A 23102-nucleotide genomic window follows, 5' to 3' on the forward strand; every position below is an offset into this window, starting at 1 on the left:
CCGATCCCGCCACTCGTTAAATTAACGAGTCGGTTAGCGAGCCGACGAGCCGAATCTGGCTCTGTTCGAGCTCGGCTCGTTAACCTAAACGAACCTAAACGAACTCGAAATATAACGAGTCGAACCGAGCCGGAGCCGAGCCGAATACGAGCCGCTCGCGAGCCGGCTCTGTTCGAAGCCACCCTTAAGTATCTCAACTTTTGCTCTTGACCTTGCTGTCATAATTTTTACTTTAGCGAAGAGATGCCGGAGGCTGCTCTGTTGGAAATGCGTGGAGAAGTGTAGATTCAGAAGAATAAAAAACAAAAAATCAAGCAATGAATTCTACCATTTGACTCGCCAAGCAACCGTCTGTCTGAGTTCTACCATTTGACCCTCTGTTTGTACCTGGGCTGGTTTCGCTCTTCCCGGCGAGTGACAGGAGGTTCCGAAGCAGATGGATTTCCTCCACAGTAAGCCTGGCTGGAAATTTCCACAATCGGCGAGTTGCTTGAAAAATTTCCCGCTGGTGAATCAGCTGCATCGAGGATCGGGCTGTTAGAGGTATTGTCCCTGGTTATTATCTTCTTCCTCGTCTAGTTCCTGCTGTCTCCGAAATTTCTCTTCTTTCTCTGAATGTTTATGCCTTCTTTTGCCGATTTTCTTCTCTTCTTGTATCATTTTATTTTGATTATTGTCTGCTGCGGGGGCTCCACAGTGATAGTGGCTTTGTATCATCTTCAACCAAACATGATTGGTATCAAGACTTCACCTTCGAAACGGGTAAAGGGGATAAGGATAATTTTCGTTTTATTTTCGCTCTCACTTGATGTAGGCTGTTTCTAGTTGTTGATTCTTCATCCAACTCTGCTACTGCGCCTACAATGCCTCATGAGGGAGATAATTGTCGAGTATATTTTACTTGATCTACAGCCCTTTATTTTATAAAGTTTAGTACTAGTCCGAGTGGGATTCATCCAAGTTAAGGAGTTCAATCTCCCATTATACATCAAATTTTACTTGTTCTTAATTTTCTTTGTTACTTTAGGATCTTCTAGTATGCTCAAATAATGCTATATACTCTAACACAAAAGAGGTAATATCTTGAAGCTCTATCATACCAAATCACTTCACTTGGGTTCAAATAAGCTGCTAATGTGTTTTGTGAGGGTCGTATTAGGAAAAAGCAGAATTGGGGACTAAGATTCGTGTAGCCAACCTGCCATATTTTAATAAACTATGGTTGCAATGGCAGTATTGTTATGCTTCACAATGAAACTACTTCTTTGAGTTGATTATTTTATTTACAGAAGAGATACAAGTAAAACAATGAAGCACTACCTTTAGAAAAAAAAAAAAACAAAGGCCTAAAGAAACAAAATAGAATAAGGTTAGTATACTTGATATTGCATATCTGGAATATATGTTTTGAATTCTTTTACAACAATATAGTTTTTTCAATATTTTTCTGTAGATTATATAATTCCAAAGCTTAGTGTATGTCTAAACTTACTATCTAAGATGGGGAAAGATGAAGAAAGAAAAAGAAAGAGAGACAGAAAATAAAGAGTAAGGAGCAGAGGGGAAAAGAAAGAGTAAGGAACAGAGAGGAAAAGAGAGAGAGGGAGGGGAAAGACGAGACAAAATAGTTTTCTCTTTCCTCTGATATTCTACTCCCTTCCTAAAGATTCTTGTACCTGCTCTGGTAATTCCACTTTTAAAAAGTGAAATTACTTTAGGATGATTTTCCAAGAATTTCTAGTCAAATTATTGTAACCTTGGTGAAGTTTTGTTTTTTCATGCACTGAACATAGCTGAACTACCTAAGGCCATTTGGTCTAGTGGTATTCTCTTTACATCAGGTGCGTCAGGTCGCGAGTTCGCACCACGCCCCACTCAAAAAAATAAATATAGCTGAACTTTGACATTTACGCACATCTATTTCCTGATGGATTCTTCTTGATCGGAATACTTTAGAGTGTCCTCACCCAATAACTGTAGGAACCATTGTGAACAAGTGACTTATCTCTCATTCTCTTGATTTGTGCTACTAATTTATACCATATGCTTTTAATTTTGTTTTATAACTTTTACCATATTCAGTTCCTCATAAAAAAAAAGTTAATCTAGGTGAGAACAGGTTAACTTTGTTTAGTGAGGCATATTATTTGATTGATAATTACCGCTGATTTGTAAAAAACTAATTATCACCGAGTAGAGTTTAATTGGCTGCAAAAGTTATAGCAGAACATCACATTGATCAACAACTTTGGATGTGAAGCCAGATCTCTGTTAATGAAAAGCCTCCATGATGTTTTATTTCTTTCTTTTTGTCTCACTTTTTTCTCTAACCAAACAGGGCCTGCAAAGGGGACAAAGAGAGAGGGAAGCTTCTTTATGTAATAGTTCTTTGCACAAACCTGTTAGCAGTTGTTGCTTTGTCAGAAGAGAGACAAGTGTAGCTGAAACTTTGATCAAATGGGGCATCTAATACAAAATTCTAACAAGAAACCTCGTCTCATTGTTCGTCTTGGAATTTTCCTCATGTCTCACAGCACAATAGTTAGGTACACCTTTTTCTTTAAAGTTGTTTATTTGCTGCACTTCTGTTTTCTCTAATTTAGCTGACTTTGTTGTGTGGAGAAACAGTATTCTTTGCTTTATTGCTGGATGTCTTGCAATCCTTGTCCTCCCTGTTTTTGCCAAAAACACTTACATATCGGAGAATGCCCTCATGCCTGGTAATTCTGCTGAGCAGCCCCCGTTTCGTTTATTGTATTTCTATATATTTAAACCATTTATGTTGCTTAAAAAAAAAAAAAATCAGTGTTGCTCTATTTGATGACTGCAGCTCATCTTTGTTTTAAACCCCTTTTTGTAGCTTTTGGCTAAAGGAGATTTGTATGTGGTAGGTTCTGCAAATCCCTCTTTCTCAGGTCAAGATGTCACAGAAGCTAATAATTTGGTGAAGGAGTTACTACACTTGAAGTTGAAATCTGGACAATGGAGGAGGTATACACCATCAACTTGGCCTGGCTGTTAGTTTTTATGTTGCAAATTTTATTCTTATCTCTAGACTAATGAAATTTTCCGCTTGAAATGTGTGTACCACTTGTTTGCCATTCAGTATTCTATTGGAAATTAGGTGATAATGGCTGGATAATCAAACTCTCATGGCTTGCAGTGTGGACTTCTAACTGTCTTTGATAGGAAAAAATGTTTCACCTTCACTTAATATCACGTTTAGTGGGAAAATGATCTTTTCACTGTACTTATTCAATGTAATGATACAGGAAGCTTAGATCAGAGAACTTGGCTACTCAAGGACTTGACGTCTTGTATTTGGCTTCCTGCTTGCTGAATCATGGATTATTTATTGGTGCTCCCAGAAGCTTTCCATTGGTATCCAGCCACCTGCATCTGGAGTAATCCAATCAATTCTACTTTAGAGTCATAATAGGGTATTATAACTATGTGACCTATTTTTTAGTTATAATACCAAGCTTAGTGGGAAAATGATCTTTTTACTGTACTTATCCAATATAATGATACAAAAAACTTAGATAAGAGAACTTGGCTACTCAAGGACTTGACCTCCTGTATTTGGCTTCCTGATTGCTGAATCATGGATTACTACTTGGTGCTCCCTAAAGCTTTCCATTGTTATCCAGCCACCTGCATCTAGAGTAATCCAATCTGAAAAACATCAAAGAGATAGAGAAGTAGGAGAAGTAAAAAGGAGAAAAGAAGAAGGTGCAAGAGGAAGAGAGAAGACTGTTGGAGCAGCACGCTCTTAGCTCTTCCCTCTCTATTTAAATATCTCATTTAAGTGAAAAAGCTACAAAGTACAATAATATCCCTCATTGCATTAAACTCAATAACTCTCTGAATACTTATCAGGCTAACTTGAAACATAAACTCTTATCATGATGCCTAACTTACTGAAACACTTCGCCCCTCCTCTAGTCTTGCAATCAAACAAACAAAACGCCAAACTTACTGAAACACTTAGAGGGACACATACAAATAGAAAATGACCCAAATGCCCTTATTCATATATTTCAACACTCCCCCTCAAGTTGGAGCATAAATGTCAAATAGCCCCAGCTTGTTACAAAATGAATAATTTTCACGCCTTCTAAGTGGTTTGGTAAATATATCACCAAGTTGGTCAAATGACTTCACATACGGTATAACAATTTTCCTTTGCATTATAGCGTCTCAGATGAAATGATAGTCTACTTCAATGTGTTTGGTTCTCCCATAAAAAACAGATTTCTTGGTATAAAAATTGCTACCTGATTGTCACACTTCATAACCATAGGTTCAATGATGTGAAAAGCTAACTCCACAAAAATAAATTTAATCCATATGAGTTAACTCATTGTATGAGCTATTACTCTACACTTGGCTTCAAAGCTGGATCTAACACTATATTTCATTTCTTACTCATCCAACTAACCAAATTACCTATAATAAAGCAAGAGTAACCTATTGTGGATCTCCTACCCATCTTGCACCCTGCATAATCTGCATCGGAATAGCCTAGCACATCAATATTCTCATGAGAGGTATATAACAAACCTTTTCTTGGAGCATCTTTAAGATATCTTAGATTCTATGTGCAGCCTCCAAGTGTACTTTGCGAGGTTGCCCCATTAATTGGCTTATCACACATTCTACAAAGGATATATTTGGTCTCGTAATAGTGGTATAAATTAGTTTACCTACTAAGTGTCTATATTGAGTTTTGTCCTTAAACTTAGAGCTTTGATCACCGTGAAGACTAACATACTTCCATTGGAGTATCCACTGAACGTGCACCCAGAAGACCATATTCATATAACATGTCTAGAACATATTTCCTCTGAGAGAACAACTCCCTCTTGCTTCTTGCCACCTCAATATTGAGAAAAAAATTTAACATCCTAAATCCTACGTTTATAATTGTGGTGGTAGATAGTGTTTGACCTCACCAATTCCCCTTCAAATCACTTCCCGTTAGCACAATATCATCTACATACACAAAGAGAATCACAACTCCCGACTGTCTGTTCAATACTTACATGGAATGGTCACAATGAATCTGTATAAACCCAAACTTTAGAACAACTATACTGAACTTTCAAACCAAGCTCTAGGACTCTGGTTTAGACCATAAATTGCCTTTTGCAACTTGCATACATTTCTCATCTCCCCTTGAGTAACATACCTAGGAGGTTGCTCCATATATACCTCTTCTTATAAATTAGCATATAAAAAGACATTCTTGATGTTTAATTGATGTAGGGGCCAACCCTTATTCACTGCCACAGATACTAGAATGCGAACCGAAGTAAGACGAGCAATAAGAGAAAATGTTTCACAGACATCAATTCCATAGGTATACCCTTGGCTACTAATCAAGTCACACACCTCTCAATACTACCACCTGCTCGATATTTGAGGGTATATACCCATTGACATTCAACAACGGTTGCCCTTTCAAGTGGGTGAAAAAGTTTCCATGTACCTCGAGAAATCAAGACCTTCATTTCTGCATCCATAGCTTGTTTCCACTTTGGCAACACTAAGACCTCCTACACAGTATGGGGAATAGAAGAAGCAGATAGAGCAAATGTTTTATAGGAAGGAGATAAAAAATTAAGGGACACTTACTTTGAAACTGGGTGATAAGTACATGACGTTTTTCCTTTCTTGGGTGCAATGGTAAGTTTTTTTTTGAAAAATATGTATATATATAAACAAGAAAATACAGAAATTACAAAGGGGGGAGCATCTCCCTGACAACTAGCGATTGCACGGTAGCTCCGTTTTTAGCAAGCGCTTCGGCTGCTAAATTTGTGGATCTCGAAATGTGAGACCAAATACAAGACTTGGGTGCAATGGTAAGTATTGAATCAGAAGGGTGGAAATCTACAAATGAAGAATCTGATGGTTGAACTTGAGAAGGAGATTTGTGTTGTTGTAAGCTAGGACGTTGATACATTTGGAGTGGCTTTAAGGGTGAAGGTGGTGGTGGAGGAATAGGTTGAGGCATATCTGCACTAGACTCATCTATAACAGCTATAGGAACTGGATTGTCAACATTTGGAATATCCGTACCTAGACTTAAAGGGAAGTGATGACACGTTTGAGGATGAAAAATAGTGTATTATCGAAGAATCTGTTTTCGTTGTAAGAGGATTATAGCATTTATTTCCTTTTTGATACTGAGAGTAACCCAAAAAATACATTTAATAGACCTTGTGGACAATTTATGGCTATTGGTACCAAGAGAATGAACACAACAAGTGGACCCAAAAACTCATGGACAAACATTAAATACCTTGTGCTGAGGTTTTAGAACCATAATAGGAACATATCCATGGAGAATAGAAGATGACATATGATTAGTTAAATAACACGATGTGAGAATTGCATCGCCCCAAAACGACCTAGGGACATTCATTTGAAACAATAAAGTACGTGTGACCTCAAGTATATGTTTACTTTTGCGTTCAACCACCCATTTTATTGAGGATTGTAGGCACATGAGGTTTGATGTTGAATACCATGCAAAAACAAAATGATTTGAACTTTCGATTAGGAAATTCCAAACCATTATGTGAGAAAAATGCGAATAAATGTCCCAAATTGGGTTTTTATTTCATTAAAAAACTTCGTACATACATCAAGTACTTCTGATTTCTCTTGAAGGATAAACCCATGTCACTCTACTAAAGTCATCTATGAAAGACACAAATATTTAAAACCAAAGACACTTGGGACTTTACATGGTCTCCATATATCTGAATGAACTAATTAAAAAAGACTAGTACTTTTGACTCGAACTAACTGGGAAATGTGATCAATGATATTTTCCAAGTTGATAGGATTCACACTCAAAAAGACAGATTAGACGGTACAGAAGGAATGAAGTGACAAATCTTAGCTGCAGATGGATGTCCCAAGCGCAAGTGCCACAAATATGGTGAAGTATGTGTTGATAAGGCCACAACTTTCGAAACATTCATGTCATCCAGCAACTAGAGTCCACCCTTCTCATGCTCAAAAATCAATCTTCTTCTTCATCTACAAATCTTGAAATACACACGAAGTAGGATAAAAGATTACAGAACAGTTCAAAGATTTAATAATGTTGCTAATAGACAAGAGGTTAACTGAAAATTTTGGGACAAATAAGACATTTGAAAGGGGCATATGTGGAGTGGTTTGCACTACACTCTCACCATGGACTTGTGAGGTGGATCCATCAGCTAGAGTGATCGTGTAGTAAGTGTGAGAAGGAAGAATTGATGAGAACATGACAGGTATACCTGACATATGTGTGGACACTCCAAAATCAATGATCCAAGATGAACTAGAGGACACAGGTAATGCAATCATACCTAAGTTTGCCATTGTGGCACTAGCTATGCATGAAGATCTGGTGTCCTGATTCACAGAGGATGATGGTGTGGATGTCAGTTGACTAAAATGCTGAAGTAGCTTCAATATTCCCTTTGAGTTTCGCTATTTAAAACTTTCTCATTCGTGGCTGAACTGGAGTTTGCCCAAGCTGGTTTTCCAAACTTATCCCAACATTTGTCTAAAAAATGATTACTTCTCTTACAATGAATACATCTTTTGTCGCCCCTATTACCACGACTTGAACTGTCATGACTTCGACCTCTTCCACCCCCTCTACGACCTCTGGGGGTGTCTGATCTGGTAGGGATAGAATTGAGACTAAGTTGGTGCCATTTTTTTATCACCTTTATTCACAATTGCACTTTCTACCTGAATGACACAATCACAAGGGTACTTACTTCATCATCAACTAACATTTGTGCTCGGATTGCATTGTATTCTGGTCCGAGTGCTTATAAGAACCGAACTACTTGAATGTGGTTCTTTTCTTTCCTAAGTTGCTTTGCATTTGTGGTAAACGGATGGAAAGTGCTGATTGCTTGTAGTATTCCTCGCATCTTAGTAAAATAATCGGTGATAGACCTAGGACCTCATCTCATGCTGAAATATCTGACAAATAACTCTCCTGAGACAAAATAGACTCCAAGGTCATCCAAATCTTCTTAGAGGTATCACAACTCATCACCTGATTATTGAATCTTGTTTCCATGCTATTAACAAGCTAAGTCATGACCGGACTGCCTTTTGCTTCCTAGTCCTCTATCATAGGGCTAGTAGGATCCTCCTTAAGGTACTTTACTCTCCTTTTTGCTTTCAAGCACATAAGAACTGATCTCGATCAATTCAGATATTCTTCCCATTCAATTTAACTGAGGTAATCTAAATTGAATGAGAATCCTTACCATTAGAGCTTCCGGAACAGTTAATTTGAGTAATAACCTCTCTAAAATCCGTCATTTTAACACAGTCAAGCAATAAACTAACCAATATTAATCACCACCAATCACAATCCACAAAGCACAATAAGAGCAACACATAATTGACTTGGATAGTTTGCGCAGATGCAAGTGGGCCCCATACACACAAAATTGAATTGGTGCAACCTCTACTACATCAAACCAGCACCTTCAACTTCATTCAACATCAATTAGGCATCAACTCTAAGCCAAATCCACAAAATATGCAACTGCACATATAGGGTACGAACTGTGGGTATATGCCTAACCCAAATTGAGGTCAAGGCAGTAATAGACCTCTTGGGGTACAAACAAGCATAGAAACTGTTCAAAGCACAAGCCATCAACCAAGAGGTTATGGAACAAAAAAGGAGGAAAAGATTGAACCTTTATTCACTCAGGTAGTGAAGATTGGTAAAATCTTGTTGAATCTTCAAAATAGGAGTCGTGGGTCATGAGAGAGGAGGAATATGGCTGAAGAAGGCTTCCCAAGCTTGCAATTCACTATTCTGATACCATGAAAAACATCAAAGAGATAGAGAAATAGGAGGAGACAAGAAGAGGCAAGAGGGAGAGAGAAGAGTACGTTGGAGCAGCACTCTCTTAGGGCTGAAAATCAAGCCCTCTCTGTTTAAATATCTCACTTAAGTGAAAAAGGTACAAAGTACAACAATACCCCTCATTGCATTAAACTCAATAACTCTCTTAATACTTATTAGATTAACTTGAAACATAAACTCCTATCACAATACTTCACATACTGCAACACTTAGAGGGACACACATACAAATAGGAAATGACCAAAATGCTCTTATACATGTATTTCAATCCAATCAGTTCTACTTTAGAATCATAGGGTATTATAACTATGTGACCTATTTCTTAGTTATAGTACCATGTTCAGTGGGAAAAGATCATTTTCTTAGTTATAATACACGAAACTTAGATCAGAGAACTTGGCTACAGAAGGAGTTGAAGTCCTGTATTTGGCTTCCTGATGGTTGAATCATGGATTATTTCTTGGTGCTCCCAGAAGCTTTCCATTGTTATCCAGCCACCTGCAGCTGGAGTAATCCAATCAATTCTACTTTAGAGTCATAGTGGGGTATTATAAGTATGTGACCTATTTGGAATTAATTCAGTCTTTGATGTTTCTTACACTTGTAGAGTCTTCCCATAGAAGCGTGTGAATCTGTATACCATGTTGGATGAATGTACATATAAATTAAATAAGATAATGGGTCAGTAGTTGCTGCATTTCAGAATTTTTGGTATTACTATATTTGAGGTATCCTCTACAAACCTCTGGGCATTCTAATTTTAAGGTGTTTCAAGGTTTAAAAGAACTTAATTATGTGGAAGCTATTGCTAGAAAACTATGTTGTATCTTTCTGTATAATAATAGGTTCATGATGGGAGTTATGACAGAGCTCTCCAAAAAAGAGATAGAGTTACAACAGAGCAAAAACTTGATATCCTCTATAGGTTCCAAGCATGATTTGTAGGAAACTGTTGTTTATGATGAAGTAGATAGATTTTGAAAGCAAATATGGCTCTTAAAATTGCTGTTTTGGGCTCATATAAGATATCCAAATGAAACAAATAGTGGTTGATTAGAGAAGCTGATTAAAATGTCAGGCCAAACTTTGAACAACTTAACTCTCTTCCTTATTGGGATTTGCTTGACTCAAATTAATGGATTTTCTTTGTTTTAAAGAGCACCCTTATACAAGCAAAAAAATTATTCTAATCTGTCAGTTATAACAAATAGAATGAGATTTGTTAGGGTTCAATATGAACATTCTGTTGACTTTCAATGACATAAACATGAACACTCAATTAACACTTAATGATTTGGGATGAAATGTTCATTGGGACATCTAAGATTCCCTCCTGGTATGTCTCAACTAGATCAACAGTCCAAAGGACCAGGTTCATTTGTCATGCTTGGGTTAACTCTAATGCTTTGAGGGCCAAGAAGGTTTTAGTTAAAATTCTACTTAGGAAATTCATTTTTATGTTGTTTTACTCTATTTTTTTATGTTCTTGTCCTGTTCAATTGAGATAGGTTTGTGCTAATACAGGGAAGTTCCGAGATTGATTGCAGAGCATATAAGAGACTTGGGGGCTGAAGTTTACTACCATGAGTTTCAGTCTCAAAAAGATCAATTTCATCCACTTCATTTTTTCTCAGGGACTCACTGTTCCTCACACATACATGTGAACAATTCATCTGCTCTAAATGGTGTCAACACCGTTGGTATAATAAGAGCTCCTGGTGGGGATGGTAAAGAAGCTATAGTACTGGTGACACCTTTTAACTCAGAGGAGATTAAATTAAGTGATGCTTTCTCTTTAGGTCTTGGTTACTCCATTTTCTCTCTTCTTAGCCGAGTTCCTTGGCTTGCCAAAGATGTTGTGTGGTTGGTCTCAGATTCATTTTATGGAGAATATCTATCAGTTGCTTCATGGCTGAGAGATTACCACAATCCAAATTTTTTAACTGGGTTAAAACAATCTGATGGTCACATGAGCAGTCAATATTCCGGGAGGAGATCAGTGGATTTTAAACGTGCTGGAACTATGGCAGCTGCAGTGGTCTTCAAGGTTATGGACAGTGAGGGGGGTACTGAGAAAGATACCCTTAAAATATATGCAGAGGCATCAAATGGTCAGATGCCTAATTTAGATCTAATCAATGTCGTGAACTATTTGGCAGCTCACAGACAAGGTTTTCGTGTAAAAGTGGCCTTTGTATCTTCTTTACTAAGCTCAGTGTGGTTGAAGATTTTAGGTAAAATGCTTGAGCGGTTGAGTGAAGTGGCTGGATGCTTAAATCCTCAATGGAAGTTTGCAATCCCTGTGATGGATTATGTTGAAGGCACTGCTACACTCGCAAGTTCCATGTATTATCAGGTAACTGCAAATTATAAAATTTGGACTTTTTAGAGCCTCATGAAGCTATGATTTGGTTCTTTTTTGTTTTTTGAAAGAGAAAAAACTTATGTTTCTGTATTTTCATGTAGGCACTAGGTGTACCAACTGGGTCACATGGCGCTTTTCGTGACTACCAAGTTGATGCAATTACTTTGGAGATGTCACCAAGGATTTCTTTAAACAAAGAGGCAGGGAAGATTCAATTTATTCTGAGGAGTGGCCGGTTTGTTCTCATTTCTCTTTAGTTGTTTCTTTCTTCCTCTTTTGCTTTTTTTTTTTTTAAATAATTTTTTAATGCTGAACCACATACCATGGTAAGACTTGAATCCAAAACCTCATGCTAGAGGCATTCACAATTGTAGCTTTTACGATGCTAGGAGAATGGGACTCACCAAATGTAATCTCTTGAGCAGCTGGGAAAGCTAAGCCTCCATGGATACATATTTCATGAAATTACAGGTCGCTTCTCCACACATTTTAGTGGAGACAATTTCTTTGATCAGCAAATGGCCTTCCTGATTTTCTAGCTAAGGATTGAATCTCCTTGGGGCAGCTAGTCATTGGGAGCTCCTTCCCGTTGTAATCTGAGGATATTTCCCCTCTTATAATTTTCTTATTTCATTTCCTTTGAATAAAAGCCTTCGCCATTTTTCAAAAAACAGAAGCTTGGGGAACAATTGACCTTCTCTTCCTTTTTTTTCAAAAAATAATAGACCCTGTCTCTTCTCCTGCTGTGGACATGTCGAAAAATGAGGTTGCTGAAGAGTTAAGTTATTTCAGAATGTTGGGTTAGCATCTTGAATGGATTGTTCTGGATCTTGCTACATAGACAGCAATCTAAGAAAAGAAGGAACCTGTAAGGTGGAGGTGGCCCTCCATTAGTCTTACTAGAATCTTAAATTTTCTCTCATGTTTATGACAAATAACTGAGGATTTCCAAATGTGTAAACTGCTGAAAATATTTGAAGAACATTATATGGTAGAGTCTATATAAAAGATTTTGTAATTCCTTTTTTTTTTTTTTTTTTGAGGATAGAGGCCTTTTCATTAAAGGGCCCAATGGCCAAAGGAGTTTCAGAATTCCATTCAAAAGTATTGTATTTAAGGTTTTTCAGGTGCATAACGCTCAATCATCTACATTCCTTATTGTAAGGGCTTATAATAAAGAAGCATATGCTTCTATGATAAAAGCTCAACATGACAATACTATACCCAGTGAGCTCTGGAGGTGTTAGGGCAACTCCCTTGCAGCTGTAGAGAGAGAAATTATATTGACATTCTTCTTTGCAGTTCGAATCTAATTTCTTATTTGTTGGCTGATTTGAGATTGCAATATTTCTTTTCCCTGATGCAGGTTGATTGAAGGGGTCATACGTTCAGTAAACAATCTCCTGGAGAAATTCCATCAGTCCTTTTTCCTCTATTTCTTAACCTCTCCTGGAAAATTTGTTTCAGTTGGTGTCTATATGATTGCTTTTGCATTGTTTGTTGCACCTCTTCCGGTTGTTGCAGCCGCCCTCTATTCTGATAGTAAAAAGGTTGATTGCACTAGTGAAGGACCCAAAGCATGCACTGACACTTCTGGGATCATATCTGCATGGGGGTCATGGAGGTGGCTTCATGCTGCAAAAGTGGTACTTACAGTACATCTATGGGCAGCAATTGTTTCACTATTGCCTTCTCTTGTCTACTGGTTACCAGAGAGAACCTCAACATCTAGCATGCTAGCATGGTTTTTTCTTTCTGTTACTATTTTACTAATTTTATACCAGGTTTTTGGCTTTCCTTATTCAAAACCGATCTCTTCCACTGAAACAAGTCCATCTCAAACTCCTAATTGGACCATTTTAAAAGCTCTGATGATTGCAGCTGCTTCTATTGGTTTGGCTCTAATGTCAATTATAAATTTTGCTACCGCTCAAATTGGAGCTCTTCTTGTGGTTCCAATGTGTTTGATAGCTCATCCTTTGAAGCATTTGAGTAGAAGTACAAACTTGATAGCTGTTCTGTTGCTAGCTTGCAACTTGGCCTTGGCAATTATCGCATTTCCTCCAGCTACTCAAGTAATGTTGAAAAGCTCATTTTTGCCGACAGATACATCTGCTATTGGTGTCATTTGGGAATGGACAGAATCGCTGTGGGTGTGGAACAGTGCTACTTATCTATACATAGTTGTAGTCCATCTTCCATGTTGGGTATTGTATATGCACATTTTGCTGCATCCTCTGTAACTTCAATGGAGGAACATTTTGCTTCATCCTTTGTAACTTTTGCGGAGGAATACAAATATTGAAACTTTTCTACTGACAATTTGGAAATGGATTATCCCATTATGCACAAAAGAGCACTGATTCAACTTAATTTAAGCTTCTATTAGCTGACTTTTGTTGTCAAGGCTCGGGTATTTGCCCACCACTTCAGTGTACTACAAATGACCGGTTGTTGCTGTACTTTTTTCAGATGAATCACAGGGGACCATTTGTTTCTGTGTTTGATCTGGTGAAGGAGACTTGTTTTTTCCATTTTGCACAAAGCTGAGAACTGTATTACCGAAACTGAAGTTACCACACATACACAGACCTGGGAGTGGAGAGATCTGATGATAGTTTACCTGAATGATGCCTCAGAAACAGCTCAATTTTGGACCTCTTTTCTTTAATCTTATTAAACAATGGGACTAATTTAGTTCTGCTTCTGGTGCGGGAGTAATCAGCAGAACTGACGGGTTATATGTTCCAAAAAACGAAACTTCTACGGACTGACTATTCAAAGATAAGTTTAGAGCTTTGGTTCTGCCCATTCTATACATGCAAGTTGTGACTGGTAAGCCGTTCTTCTACTGTAGTCAGACCTTTTATAATGGGGTGTGCAGAATTTTTTTTTCACTAGCACATGCAGAGAGAATCTAACCAATTCGTCAAGTAACTTGCATTATTACTAGGAAAATAAAATAAAAATTGACTGGAAAAATTGTTGGATTATTGGATCAAATGACTTTACAATTTATTTGTTGTAGTGCTTTCACAAATTCTTTCAACATTTCTCTACCCTTCCCCAATTCCACGTCTCTCTCTCTCCATTGTATCATCCATCATCCATTGGATAGATGTGATCTCAAGATCTCCATTTGATCTATTATTTTGATGATAAGAACCAAAGGAAACTATCATGGTGTTTAAGTGAAATTTTTTCTGAGTTTCAAGTCAATTTTAGTGCCTTCAAAGAGCTGCAAGTGGGATTCAAATGGAGGAGTGCAATAAAATATTTCAGAAACAATGACTTAGGTCGACATTGAATACCTACTCAACGACATTTGAACGACAAGAAACAATTAAGTTATGGAATGGACAAGCTTCCTAAATTTGCTTCAGTCATTTCATGCATCCTCAAGCTCTCTCACTCTTTGAATCAATTTGTACCACTTGAACTTGAAAAGGGAGTCTTATTCGATTTTTCAAAGGAAACTAATAAAGTACATAATGCATTTACTTTGAAATCTGAATTTTATATTTGGCCTTTTTGTTGTAGAACATGTGCTTGTTTATTTTCTAGTCAATTCATTGAGTCCATTAGTAGTATTTGGGGCAGTGTTGTTCATTTGATTTTCTTTTTAAAATTAATTTTCTGAGATAAGTATTGAGATGCTACTGCATTGGTAGTATCACTTAGGTTAATTTGATTTATATTCTAGGTAGTGTAATATCGACCTATAGAGAGACAAATTTGTGCATCCCTTGTAAAAGCAAGAGTCACTTGCATTGTAATGTCACTCAGTTAGCTTGTGTGAGTTGAATTGAAGTGTCTATTGTTAAAATGGGAGAACGTATTTCCCAAAAATAAGTTAATTTTATTCCACTGAACACAACATATTTATACAAGTTCGATGTTTTCAATCATGCCTTAAATCACACCTTCAATTATGCCTACAATCACGCCATAGTAGACTTAGTTTTGATTCTACGGAAGATTTCTTCATATGAAAGAAAACTCAGATAGCTCACGCCAACATCTATAAGCTGTGAATCTTTTCTGAACCTAGCACTTGTGCGTATTTGGCTGTTGTAAGTCCCATGGAGAGAAATAGCAAGACCATGACATTTGAGGTCATTTTGATTGTAGTTATTGTTAAGCTTTCGCATAATTTTAACGCCGAGGTGTAAACATCTTCGGACTGTTCATAGAAACTTTAGTTTACGTTGTGAACCATTATCAACCCTTTGTGTGATAGTGGTTTGTGGATTTGTGGTTAAATTTGATTTTGATGATTATATGCTTAGTTGCAGCATTAGAGTGTTATTTGGAGAGTAAAAATAAAAAAAAATCAGTAAATAGAACTAATATATCCAATCCCCCTCCCTCTAGGTTTACTCTTGTAGGACATAACAAGTGGTAGCACAACAATTACACTTTGAATACTTGACTCGATACCTTAGGTTGAGTATTAAAAATCTACATATAAGTAGCTTTAGTGCTTTTCTAATTTTTGCCACTAGTATCTTTGCCACAAAAATCCCCTCTTTGATGAAAAAAAAATATCTTTATTGGAAATATAGATTGAAACACTTCTTTTTGAAGTACGACTTTGATCTTTGTGAAATTACTAGCCAAGGGCTATTTATCCAGTGAAAGTAGAAAGGGACAAGGAAGTAGAGAAAAATTGTAGAGAATATAATGATGAGGAGAAGAAGGTGTCTTTAAATGACATAGCATTGAACATGCTTTTGTGTTAGTTGCATGCTATGCAACACTCAAGTGTGATAGAAAACTCTAGTTAAAGGAGGTATTTAACATTCTTTTCCCTGATTATGAAAACTTTCAAAATGAAGCCCGAAGAATTCATAGAAAGTTATGGGTGAGAGATTCAATGCGATATTGAGCAAATTAACTTTGTTTAATACTATGATTAATAAAAACAAAGTTTTCATAAAATTTTATCTGTCCAAGGAGTGTCTACCTAAAGTGATAACTATGAATGAGATTAGAGGAGTCGCCTTGGAAGAACTCATGGGCAACCTCCTTGCTCATGATATGAGTTTGAAAGAATTTGAAATACAAGAAGTTAAAAATAGGATGTCCAATGCAATTTTGTGGGATGATAGTGAATGCTCCTCATATAAATTTGATTTAGATGGCAATGAAATTGCCATTTTTGATAGAAAATTTAAAAGATTTGCCAGGTTTAAGGAAGGTAAAAACCAAACTCCAAGAAGGGAACTAGCGAAAAAATAAAAAAGAAAGAAGTGGAAAATGCTTTAAGTGTGGAACTAAGGACCATTTGTTACTGATTACCTCTCTAGAAAGAAGAGAAAAAAAACCAAATAAAAAAAAAAGATCAAAGAAGCCAAAGAAGAAGACATTGAGATTTGAGACATGGAATGAAGTTGTTTCTAATTTTGTGAATGAAGAAAAAACTTTGGATGAGGAAGTAGCAAACATGACATTTGTGGGCTTGGAAAATGAAGTGTGCTTTGAATATGTAAATAATGTATTTGAGATAAATAAATTGATTGAGAAATGTGAATATATTCTAAAAACAAGAAGTTGACTAAATGTTTAGTTAAGAGAAAATTAATAATATAAAATTGAATGCCGTCCACAATGAGGTGGTCTCAATACTATATGCCTTTGAATTGTGAGCATGATGAATTGGTCAAAGTGCATGAAAAATGCATTTGGAGTTGAGAAGTGTTGGAATAGAAGCTCAAGCCCACACGACCAAGGAAGACCCACATATCTAAGATTATTATAAGATGGGCTACATGACCAAGGAAGGCCCACAAGATGGGCCCAAACCCATAAGAAGTAGGACCCACAATGATTACCATGAACTAACATCCTTATCACATCGGTTGGAAGATCAAGAAGGACTCACAAAAGTATCGTATCTTATAGTCACGTCAAAGAAGAGTTTTCGTTTGAGTTATGTTTGTCTTTTATTTATATTGAGTTATTTAATTATGTTAGGACTTATCTTTAAGTGTTAGAGTTTGGGAGTAATTGGGACAATGGTTGTTTTATTGTAATTGGACTCTACTACCTTCCTCTATTATAAATAGAGGTTCATGTACTCTGATTACAACAAGTTATTGGTGTCAATGAAGTATTTCACTTTTCCATAAATTCAACAAGAAGGATATAGGTGCAACACGAATGTATGATAGTTGCATAGAAGATGATGAGCAAGAGGTCTTAAAGGCTAGGTATGCCTTTCATGAGAAAGAGAGAGACTGTTTACAAACGGACATAAAAAATTTATTTTCGAGTCAAACGAACTTGGATACTTTGATCCAATCTCATAATGTAGCTCATGACATGAGTGTCCTAGGCTATGATGGGAGCCCAACAATGCTTGTCTAGAACGTGAGAAATATTACTTTGTCAAATATAACTCATCTCTTATAATTGATGTTGGAGATGTTCCTAGTCCTTTTAAGGGTAATCGAGATGCAACTAATAGTTTTAGGACTCCAAGGGCAAAGGAGTTTGCTTATGAAAAAAACAAACACTTCAAAAAGAAGTGCAAATGTGTCCGAAGACAAAAATTGCTCCAAATGGCTCTAAAAGCCAAGGGACCAGTGGCAACACATATTGAAGCAAGACCAATGTGTTTCTATTGTGGTAAGCAGGGCCATGCCAACAACGACTGTTAGTAAAAAAACAAGTTGGTCATGAAACAAGGTCAACACTTGTAGAAAAAGAAAAGAGGTCATGTTAACTTTAATAGACCGAGTTAAAAGGTACTACATCAATCCAGAATTTTTGAGAATGCAAGTCAAAAATGCAAAAATAAATGTATCTTAAATGCTACAGTAAAGCAGGTACATTGTTCTTAGATAATAGTTGTTCAAGTCCCATGATTGGAGATCATAATTTATCCATCCACCTAGAGCACAAGGATGGAAGGACAATCAAATTTAGAAGGCCTCATTAAAGGTTTGAGGACTATAAGTATATTGCTCCAACCTATTATACACAATGTTATGTATATAGATGGTCTTAATTATTACCGCTTGAGCATAAGCAAACTATGTGACAAGGGCTATCGGGTTGAGTTTGAGAAAAATGAGTGTAAAATGTTTTATAACTTAAATTTAGTTTTTGTGGCAAATGAAATTACTAAAACAAAGAGTTGCATGTTTTACAGCTAATAATTAATGCATATCCCTATGACATGTAAGATTAGAGTACATGGGAATGAAAAAATTTAAAATATCACAAAGGAAGATGTTATCCTGTGTCTTCCAAAGCTTAATTTCAAAACCAAGTCCTATGTGATGTTTGTATCAAAAGTTAATAATTAAAAAGTTCATTCAATCCCAAGAAAGTAATTTCTACCATCAAGCCCTACAACTCCAATGGATTGATTTTTATGGGGACTTTGGAGTAACAAGCCTTGTTGAAAAATATTTTGTGTTTGAGAATTTGTCAAATGAGCTTTTAAGGTAGAAAATGAGAAAGGTTATAAGATCACTATGATTAGAAGTGATTGAGATGGTCAGTTCTTATAAGAATTTGAGAAATTGTATGATGAAAAGGGTTATGTGCATGATTTTTCAAGTCACAAGACACTGCTACAAAATTGGGCGATTGGGAGGAAGAATGAAACCCTTAAAGAGTGCATGTGAGACCCATTGTAGGAAAAACCCCATATGATTTTTGGAATGGTAGAACACCCAACATCAAATATTTTAGAGTGTCTCAACCCGATTTACCTCCATAGCAAACTTTGCAAGGATAAGGCTGGTAGACATGTTAATCAAACCAGGCATAGGAGATGAGTGGAAGTCTGCTCTACTTGATCATAAGGAGACTAGACATCGAATGTATCATTTGTCTATTTGCTAGGTTTTCAGTCTGATCCAAAAAAGTCTCATGTCATGATTGTCAAAAGAATTTTTAGGTACTTAAGGGGTTACTCTAAAATTTGTACTTTTCTATCCTAACACTAATACGTACACTTCTAGGGATACTTAGATTATGATTTTGTAGGTAGCCTTGATAATAGAAATAACACATTTAGCACAAGAAAATTCTTGGAAAATTGTTACTTTTATGGTTTTCCAAAAAAAAAAATTATGTTATTTTTTTACGGCCAAAATAGAGTATATGTCAAGAACCCTTTATTGCACCCAAGTTCTTTGGATGAAGCAAACTCTTTGTGATTATACCTTTGTTATTAATCTATCTTTGAATTGGGTGCATCATTTTAGACCAAAGCATATAGAATTAAGTATAATTTTCTTATGGATTGAAATAAAACTTGTTGCAATAAATGAACAATTGTCTGATATTTTTACACTTTTGAGTTATATATTATTTGTAGCTTTGCGAGGAAGTAGACGACTCTTGGCCATATGACACACTCCACGGAGGAGCCTCCTGGTTCTCTTACCTAGAGAGTTGGCACACTTGAGAGCAGGGTAGACGCCATCCATAGGTACCGTGGGATCTTTTGAATGAAGAGGAGACGGGGGGAGCTTTTGATGCCAAGATGAAAGCTTAGGTAAGAAATATAGGTGGAAGCAAGTGCCAGAATGGAAGAATGAGAAGTAGTAGTTGTCAGAGCTAGGTGGTTCCGTCCACCACTGATGGGTTAGGTACTTGGCTTTCCACACTTAACAGATCGGTCTTTTGGGTTGTATTGGCTAGGCGTTTAACATGGTATCAGACCTGGGCACCACGTTCCGCGTTCGAATCCCGGGTGAAGCGGTAGGGAATTGGAATGGTGGGTGTCAGAGCTAGGTGGTTCCGTCCACCACTGATGGGTTAGGTACTTGATTTTCTGCACTTAACAGACCGGTCTTTTGGGTTGTATTGGCTAGGCGTTTGACAGTAGTAAAGCAAGTGCCATTGTAGAAAAATCTCTCTTTTCTTCTTACTCCCACATTTTGATCAAAGCATTCTATTCTAATCAATTTTGAAGCACAAGTTTCATCGAAGACAAGTTTGCAGAGGTGGCAAAAGTGAAATCAACATTAAGAGGTTGAAGACGAACATCAAGCTGACCTGATTGCATATTGAGTAGACCCGATCAAAGTGGAAAGAGGAATAAAAAGGATTTTCGAAGGCTCCAAATGGCCGCATTTTTTTCAGGTTGACATGAACATTTTTTAGGTCAACTTGGCCTTTCTTAATTCAGCTCAACCCTACCTTTTCTAATTCAGGTCAGCCCAATTTTTTTTGGGGTCAATCTAATCTTTCTCCATAATACTCACAAGATTTTTTTACATATTTTGGATCCAATTTCACAAGAATCTAAGTTCAATGTTCCATGATAATGGTACAAGTTCATTGCGGTCCTGCTTCCAAAGTTCGAAAGGAATAATATCTTTGACCACCTGAAGATCTAAATGGAGGCACTCTTTCAGTACCTGGAGTTTTTAAAAGGGGTCAAAAATAGATTTCAAGATGTAGAAGATGTAAATTCTCTATCTCAAGATGAACAAAAGGCAATGTAGGAGAATTGGAAGAAGGAAAATAAAAGTCTCTTCTTTATCATGCAAGCAGTCAATTTAACTATTTTTGAGAAGATTGTCTCCACCGCATCAACAAAAAGAAGCATGTGACACCCTTATCAAGGTCTATAAGACTGAAAAGAGAGTTCAAGAGCTCTGCCTTTATAGAATCTCATGTTGTACTTAAAGCTCTTGTAGGAAGAGATGACGAGTCCATCTCCAACTTCTTTAACTACCTTTTTGCCAAAGCCAATCAGTTGAAGGCTAATGACTAGAAGGTAGCAGAGTAGAAAATCATGAAGAAATTAAGCTTCATAATCACTTACCAGAGATTTGAATATGTCGTGACCACCATCTCCGAGTTGAAGGATTTGTGTAGGCTCTCAGTTGATGAGCTGACGGGTTCTTTGCAAGTGCATGAACAAAGACTCCTAGAGCAAGCAAAATCAATAGTCGAGGAGGCATTGTAGAGTGGGTTAAAATTGTCGTTAAACACACACAGGCCGTCTAACTCATGTAAGAAGAGAGGATAGTCTCACAGCTAGGCAGAAGCACACAAGGAAGCAAGACAAATGAGGTACAAGGCATACATCTAATGCTTCAAGTGCAAGAAGTATGCCCACTACAAGTTTCAATATTTGAGTTAGAAGGGTGATGGACTCGCTAGATCTTATTACGAAGGGGACGATTTTGACCAAACTTTGCTTTAAAGTTTTGCATGACAGACTTAGTTTAAAAGGGGACCAATAGAGTAAAAAACTAAGCAAAACTGTCCTAATCTAGAAAAAAACTTTGACTTATGTCTCAATCAAAGTAGTCGACTTAGTCAAGGGATGCTAATGGCATCCTGTGGTTTCTGAGTTTAGATAAAGTTTACTTTTCTATGTAGGCTTAGCTAAAGGGAGGCCGATAGAACTGTGAGCTCAACAAAATTAGGAGAAGAAGGGGTATCATAATTGAAGTTGTGGCAGTGTTTTCTAAACATGATTGTGATTGGACTTAAATTAGGATTAGTATTTCTAACTTTAGTATGCTTTGTTGTTTTGACCTAAAACTTAGAAGTCACAGTTTTAATTCCATTTAAAACTTGTGCAAGGGAGCATACCTATTTAATCTACATGAGTACTTAGTTTTTTTAAATGAGAAATAGCATAGAGAAAATAGTTGTGCGTTACAGATAAATCTCTACCTTTTTAAAAAAAAAAGAGAAATAGCATAGAGAACACAGTTTGTGCCTTGCAGATAAATGTATCTTTTCTTCTTCCTTGGATATACACATTACTCAACACTTGAGAGACCCATTGTAACCATGAAATTAGACATGCTGTTATATAAAGATCTATTCGTAGAAATACCACGCCGCAAGTAAGAAGATCTATTTGAAAACAAATTTGATTATGTTAGTGCCTAGCCAAGTGTTCCCAACAGACTAGTCTAAAAAACCGGCCCGGTAGGAACTTCTCGAAAAGCTAGCGCACCCCCCGAAATCTGTCACCGACTGTTCACGTTCCTAATCCCTCCCCACTTGCTGGTCCGGGGATTTGAACGCCGAACCTGGTGCCCAGCTCTGATACCATTTGTTAGTGCCTAGCCAAGTGTTCCTAATAGATCGGTCTGTTGGGAACACTTGGCTAGGCACTAACAATTGGTATTAGAGCGAGGTTTTTCGACGACGACGTCGGATTTTCGTTTGTCCCTCTCTGTTTCCGCTGACGGGAAGAGAGCTCTCTGTCCCGAGCTTCCGTTTGGTGGTTTTCTGGAAGTGCCAAAAGGAGAAGATTTTTTTTTTTTTTTTGGGGGCACTGTTCGTGGTTTCTAGAAGTGCCGAGGTGAAGATTTTTTTTTTTTTTTTTTGGGGGGGGGGGGGGGGACTATTCGGTGTTGGATTCTGGAAGTGAAAAGAGAGAGATTCTATTTATTAGAGAGGTCAGAGAGAAGATTTAAGCATCTAAACATTTTTTGTGATTGAGTGTATTTTGGCAATTATGGCTACGAAATATACAGTAGAGAAGTTTGATGGACAAAGAGATGTTGCTGGGGTTGCTGAAGATCATTCTGATAATTCAAAATATGTCCTCACAGTTGATGCATGTGCTGCACACTCACAAGATGAGTGGACACTTGATTTGGGCTGCTCCTACCACATGTGTCCTATCAAGGACTATTTTGCGACATATCAGTCGGTGAATGGTGGTACATTTTTTATGGGGAACAACATGCCCTGTAAAACTGTTGGGATTGGAACGGTTCAAATCAAGATGCATGATGGTATAGTGAGGACTTTGTTAGAAGTTCGACATGTGCATTGGTTGGTTGTAGATTCCCTTGGTTGTAGATATACAGCTAAAGGTGGAGTTTTGAA

At 37.0% G+C, this 23102-nt stretch overlaps 1 protein-coding gene across 1 annotated transcript; it reads left to right on the top strand.

The window, feature by feature from the left end:
- The first annotated feature begins 231 nt into the window (after positions 1-231).
- On the top strand, positions 232-13749 carry LOC137945569 (uncharacterized). Its single transcript, XM_068791506.1, has 7 exons — positions 232-543; positions 2339-2546; positions 2629-2720; positions 2892-2991; positions 10433-11264; positions 11375-11508; positions 12640-13749. The coding sequence occupies exons 2-7, from the start codon at positions 2458-2460 to the stop codon at positions 13514-13516; spliced, it is 2124 nt and encodes a 707-aa protein (XP_068647607.1). The 5' UTR covers positions 232-543; positions 2339-2457; the 3' UTR covers positions 13517-13749.
- The last annotated feature ends 9353 nt before the right edge of the window (positions 13750-23102 follow it).

Source organism: Aristolochia californica, unplaced genomic scaffold (genome assembly GCF_029961685.1).
Source record: "Aristolochia californica isolate CCGP_79_NKW_82.1479 unplaced genomic scaffold, dmAriCali1.0.hap1 SCAF_12, whole genome shotgun sequence".
NCBI lineage: Eukaryota > Viridiplantae > Streptophyta > Magnoliopsida > Piperales > Aristolochiaceae > Aristolochia > Aristolochia californica.